Source organism: Telopea speciosissima, chromosome 10 (genome assembly GCF_018873765.1).
Source record: "Telopea speciosissima isolate NSW1024214 ecotype Mountain lineage chromosome 10, Tspe_v1, whole genome shotgun sequence".
In the NCBI taxonomy this organism is placed as follows: domain Eukaryota; kingdom Viridiplantae; phylum Streptophyta; class Magnoliopsida; order Proteales; family Proteaceae; genus Telopea; species Telopea speciosissima.
Window position 1 is genome coordinate 41737168 of NC_057925.1, and position 5657 is coordinate 41742824.

The 5657-nt window shown below is 39.5% G+C and overlaps 1 protein-coding gene across 1 annotated transcript; it reads left to right on the forward strand.

The window, feature by feature from the left end:
* Positions 1-1339: 1339 nt before the first annotated feature.
* LOC122641647 (reactive Intermediate Deaminase A, chloroplastic-like) lies at positions 1340-5319 on the forward strand. Its single transcript, XM_043834933.1, has 6 exons — positions 1340-1538; positions 2857-2972; positions 3088-3132; positions 3995-4068; positions 4198-4247; positions 5014-5319. The coding sequence occupies exons 1-6, from the start codon at positions 1349-1351 to the stop codon at positions 5106-5108; spliced, it is 570 nt and encodes a 189-aa protein (XP_043690868.1). The 5' UTR covers positions 1340-1348; the 3' UTR covers positions 5109-5319.
* The last annotated feature ends 338 nt before the right edge of the window (positions 5320-5657 follow it).

The window sequence follows — 5657 nt, forward strand, 5'->3', positions numbered from 1 at the left end:
ATGTGGTGTCTTTGGAAGTTGCCTTCCTGTGGGACGTAGTGTCTGAGTGGCCTTAGTAATCTTGATAGATAGACTCATCTACGTGGTAGATGGAGTTCATGGTGTATGAGTTCGTTCACTCCACGTGACTCGATAGACGATGGCCTAGAGTCCTTGGCGACGTTGTCTTGTTGATGGCGATCCGAGGGAGCTTGTGCTTGGAGTTGACGTGTGTGGGCACGACATGTGCCGGGGACGTCATGCCCAAGTCCGGGTCTGCGCCCATGATCCGTGCCCGAGGTGCCCATGCTAGGTTGGGTCAAATCCTTATTTGGTTCTTCATTTTTGGGTTCTTGTCCTGAACCAGTCTTCCTTATTGGATTTGGACATGCGGAGGCCCCTGATTGGTTGGTGAGAATGTGGACTCATCACACATAATTCCTCATATTTAGACTTTGTTTATGTAGAGAGAGAGAGAGAGAGAGAGAGAGAGAGGAGAGAGAGTTTAGAAATAGCAAACTATTATAATAATTTGCCATCTGTCATCACCAATTTGGTGGTTCGTGAATAAAGATTTTTATTGAAATAATAATCTATACATTGTAGTTGTTAGGTATGAGTGGAGATAATACCAAAAACACAACTTTTGAAATTGTTTTTCTTTTGTATGACATCATTTGTCAGATTTTATTAGATGATAATCCAGCCTTGGTCATATCTTCCGGTTCTAACGGTTCCTTAACGGTTTCTGGGATCAAACCAGATTTAGACCAATAACCTATCAGTAAGACCAAATCCGGACCAATAAACTATTGGGTGGATCGGTTCCAATTCCTAGCAGGACGGTTCCGGTCCAATTACCAGTTCCAATCCAAAATTGACACCCCTAGTAAATATAAAGGAAAGCCAAAGCATAGCATCAAATCTCAATCTAGCAAATGGTGGATCGATAGAGTCTTTATACATCCAATATTCTAATGGCATGGCTTGACCAGATCAACTAACCACAATCCATGGTCAAAAATTGTCCTGGTAAAGAGGGATTATACGGTTGATCCGATACAAAGGTTCGGATATTGATAGTGATGGCCGTGATATTGTACAAGAAAAACGAAGTCATATCAGATAATTTCCAATTTCTGTCTACTAAAGATTCCAAATTATTGGTTTTGGATCCGTATACACAGTCTACTAGGGCACCACGAGTCCTACTCTATCACAACGCAAGTCTCGGAGATTTGGACTCGGAGAACAGTTAAGAGCTCTTGCGACTTCTGAGTTGTGAGGACAGGAGTCACGAGCGACTTGTCTTTCTCTTCGCATCTGGAACCATCGAGTGTGAGAAGACAAAAGTAAAGAGTAAAAAGGAATGGCGTGGAGCGCCGCCGGATCTATGTCACTGCCGGCGGCGGCGGTAGAGCTGCGGGCAATGCGAACTCAGGCTCCACTCGCCATAGGCATAGGCTGCGGTTTTCTTGCGGGCGCCAGCTTGTGGCGCTCTTCATCTTCCTCGCGATCGCAGCGACCCTTTGCTTGCTTGAGCATTTCTAGTAATGCTAGTGAGTTTTGTTTTTTGTTTTTTTATGTTCCCTGCGTTCAATCCTGTATATTTTTTGCTCATCTCTTCCCCAATCGTGTATAGGGTTTTATTTTTTGTTAATGTGAGATCAAAGGTGTTGGTTCGGAAATGTGGGGTGGTATTTGTGAATGTAGTATTCTATCGTTTACCGGAATTTAGAAACGCTGAGTGCTTGAATCGATGTTATCCGAGACTTTGGGGTTTGGGCGTGAGGCGAACTGCGACTTGATTTCTAAATGTGTCTGAAACTGAAGTTGTCTGGTCTAGCTCGGAACTCGGAAGACTAAAATGGGAAATTTTATGCCAGAGTTTTAATCCTAGTGTCTGAGGAGTTTGGGGGGGGGGGGGGAAGTGGGTGGATTATTTCAGAACTGCATTGGTTCTCCCTATCATCTGTGACACTCTTTCTGTAAGTAGGACTGGTTGACCTAGGTTTCTTTGATGGCTAAAATGTGTGTTTATTGGTGGGTGCGTTGCTGATTGTTTCGATCAGTAGGGTAAAATGATTTAATATTTGTGGCATAAGATACATATTCTACCACAAAATCTTGATTTTCTCATCCATTATGTTAATGCCCTACATCTTATTAGCTGCATGAAGTGGATGATAGTCACAAAATTACCATTTCTCTTTAGTTACTAATGGTTCTCCATTATCTGTCTCATTTGTTTTCTTTGAATTTTCAATTGATGGTGTATTTCCCCCCTTTTGGTTGAAATATATGAGCAAATTAGACGCAGGATTTCTAAACTGAAAACCAGGAAAGGAGTACAAGCAAACTAGAACAGCTCAAAAGAAATTTGAACTAACTGAACAATTTGTGAACTGATGCTTGCAGACCTTGCTGGCACTATTCAATTCCCACTCTTATAGTCTTATCTAAAACTCAATTCAAAAGAACCAAATTGGGCTTTTACTACTACACACCAAACAACTGATCAAATAGTCTTCAATTGACTGGGAACACAATTGAGATAAGAATATTAAATTCTACAGGTGGTGGTACTGGTATATGGGCTTATGGAAGCTGGAATCTGGATTATAGTCTATGAATTGGACTCGAACTTCAAGGATAAGTCTACACAACCCTATCCTTGGATTAAAATAACCTTAACTGGAATAGAACTGGATCTTGAATCCCCTGCTATCCCTGTGGCTGACTACATTTTCTAACAGCTTTGTTTTAATTTGCTTCTTAATTACTCTGCTGCTAATGAGGCTGATACCTCAATAACTGGTGTGGCCGTATATGTGAAGTCTGATAGACCATGTTTGTCTTGATTGCTTTTATTTTAAGGTTTAAAGGAGGCTGTTCAAACAGAAAAGGCACCTGCAGCATTGGGACCATACTCTCAGGCTATCAGAGCCAATAATATGATCTTTGTGTCTGGTTGTCTGGGTCTTGTTCCAGAGGTTTCCAATCGCACTTAGTCTCTATTTTTGCTTAATTGCATTATAAATCTACAAGTCCTTTTTGTTTCTGCATCTGTTACTGTGCTAATGAATGCTTTTTGGAACTCAAATGCAGACTGGGAAATTCATCTCAGATGGTGTGGAGGAGCAGACAGAGCAGGTAACTAGATGTGATTTGTAACATGCACTTAATAGTTGGTAGAAATCACGTTCGACTGATCCCATAAGACAAAATAGGGGGGAGAGGGAGATTCTCCTAATTGTTAAGTTTATATGCTATGTGTTTTAAGGTCAGGATCTGCGCTAACATTTAATGTTTGGTATGATACATGGTTCTGAGTTGCTGATCCCCTGAATAAATGGGGTACCTGATTGGAAAGCCAAAATGCTTAGCCCCCAAGAAATAAAGTGTTCAACTTCAAACAGTTTTCTACTTACTCTATGTGCAGTTTCGTGATGATGAATTTCTTCAATGGAAAACCATGAAGATGTGATGGATTTCTTCAATTTTATACATAACCATCTATATTACAAGCTGGAAGGAACATGCAGTGACTAGGTTTTTCATTTATGTGTATAGTGATGACTTGGAAAATGCGGTCCTTCAAGTTAAGGCATGTGTGCCCTTCACAGCAGCCCTATCCTTACAATGTATTGCAGTTTTTACCAAACAAATAACAACTCTTTAATTTCTTCAAATTTTAATGTGGTAGAGAAACTTAGTCCTCTTGGAACTTGACAGTGGGCCATTGGCTCAACACATTCCATGTAGATCATAACCTTGCATGGATCTCTCTCTCTCTCTCTCTCTTGAGGGCATTTATCTCTCCAGGTTCTTTTGAGTTACCATGCCCACTTGATATGTAATATGAAACCCTTACCTGTTATTTATGTTAAACCTTATTAGCCATTTCTTTTTCATAAGGTTTATATTCTGTGTGTCTTGGTGTTCATGGCTTCCCCAACCCTGAACTCCCTTGTGAATTGCTATCTTGCAGTTTGATGGGTTGGGAATTTTGCAGGTTCTCAAGAATATGGGGGAAATACTGAAAGCTAGTGGTGCTAGTTATTCTTCAGTTGTTAAGACAACAATTTTGTATGAACTTTTCATTTCCTCCATGATTGTGATACATTAACACCTGAGAAGATAGCATCTGAGAATATAAAATCTAGTTGAAAAATACTCTTTAAGCTGATAGTTTTCTTTGAACTGTTTCTGCTACAGGTTGGCGGACTTGCAAGATTTCAAGAGAGTGAATGAGATCTATGGTAAATGTAAGTCCTACTGAATTCGAAGTGACTCTCCTTTTTTTTCTCTCCTTACCCCTCCCCCCCAAGAAACAAAGAAAGTGTAGAAGGAATCTTTTATCAAAATGGAAGTTTGAGAGTGAGCCTTACAGGTTTAATGCTGGATCCTGCAGTTGACCAAACTGTATTGCTTATTTCTCACAATTTTTTACTCTGCATTATGAGGTCCAATGCTGGTAAAGCCTGTGGGATGTCATCCCACCAGGCCTAGGTTCAAATCCCTCTATATCTTCCTAGAAAGAAAGAAAAAAAATTGATTTATTTATATCTAATTAGAGTATAGATGCCTGGAGAACTTTTCTTTTGGTTGGTGAGGAGCTTCAGTAGGAGAGAGTTGCAATAGGGTATGCAATATGAAAATGGGGCGAGCTTTGCATGCTTACTGTTAGATGATCATATTTCAATGGTTGGGGTGGCGAAGAAAAGGAATGTACTTCTAAGATTGTAATAGAGCAATTCCAATACTGGCATGGAGAGTAATCTGAGGATTTTTAGAATCAGCAGTGTGATTTCTTCTATGCTGTTCAGAATAGACTCCTGCACTATCGACATAAATTTTGTAAGAACTGATAATATTCTTTTCTGACATCTCTCCCTCCTCACCATTACCCATGCTTGAGAAAGGTATAGAACTTTATTCTTCTCTTATCTTAGTTATAACAGTGATAAGAATGCATAAGCTCAACATATCTAAGATGATAACTTGACCTTCCTGAGTAATTTTGTGATGCAGATTTCCCATCACCTGCACCAGCTCGTGCAACATACCAGGTTGCAGCATTGCCCATGAATGCAAAGATTGAGATTGAATGCATTGCAGCTTTGTAGTTGACTATTATGATTTGAAAAGACTGGTTAATCCACCAACAAAAACTCCAGTGACCATGACTATGACAATGAAGGAGGAATTAATGCTGTATTTGCTTGACCTTTTTTGGAGTTATTTATCAATGTAGGTTACCTGGATAAAGATGAAACGGAGATGAAACTCTCTCTAATTACCCTTCTTGGTTTTATCATCTGTGGGAAGTTCATGTTAGAAGTTTCCCCTTGGATCTTCTTTTGAGGTAGGAATAATAGGTAATGAGTCATGTCAAGACCAAGTTTACTTAGGCTATGGTTGGTAACGGTCTGAACAAAGAACTCCTGTTCTTGATCAGAAACATTCTTTGGCGTTTTTGGTCTGAAACAGCGTTCTATGATCGAAAATGACCGTTTGGTAACGGTCTCAAGAACGTGTTCAGAACAGAAAGGGTATTTGGTAAAACCTGTTCTTTAAAATTTGATTTTAATTACAATAATGTCATTTTCTTATAAATTATATCAAAATATACTTGAAAAATCATTTTCTCTCTTACCAACCTTAGCATAAATTAA

Excerpts from the sequence above, each read along its gene's own strand:
- LOC122641647 (XM_043834933.1), top strand. The coding sequence starts at position 1,349 with ATGGCGTGGAGCGCCGCCGGATCTATGTCACTGCCGGCGGCGGCGGTA. Across the intron at positions 1,539-2,856 it reads GAGCATTTCTAGTAATGCTA|GTTTAAAGGAGGCTGTTCAA; the intron begins GTGAGTTTTGTT and ends TTTTATTTTAAG. Across the intron at positions 3,133-3,994 it reads TGGAGGAGCAGACAGAGCAG|GTTCTCAAGAATATGGGGGA; the intron begins GTAACTAGATGT and ends GGAATTTTGCAG.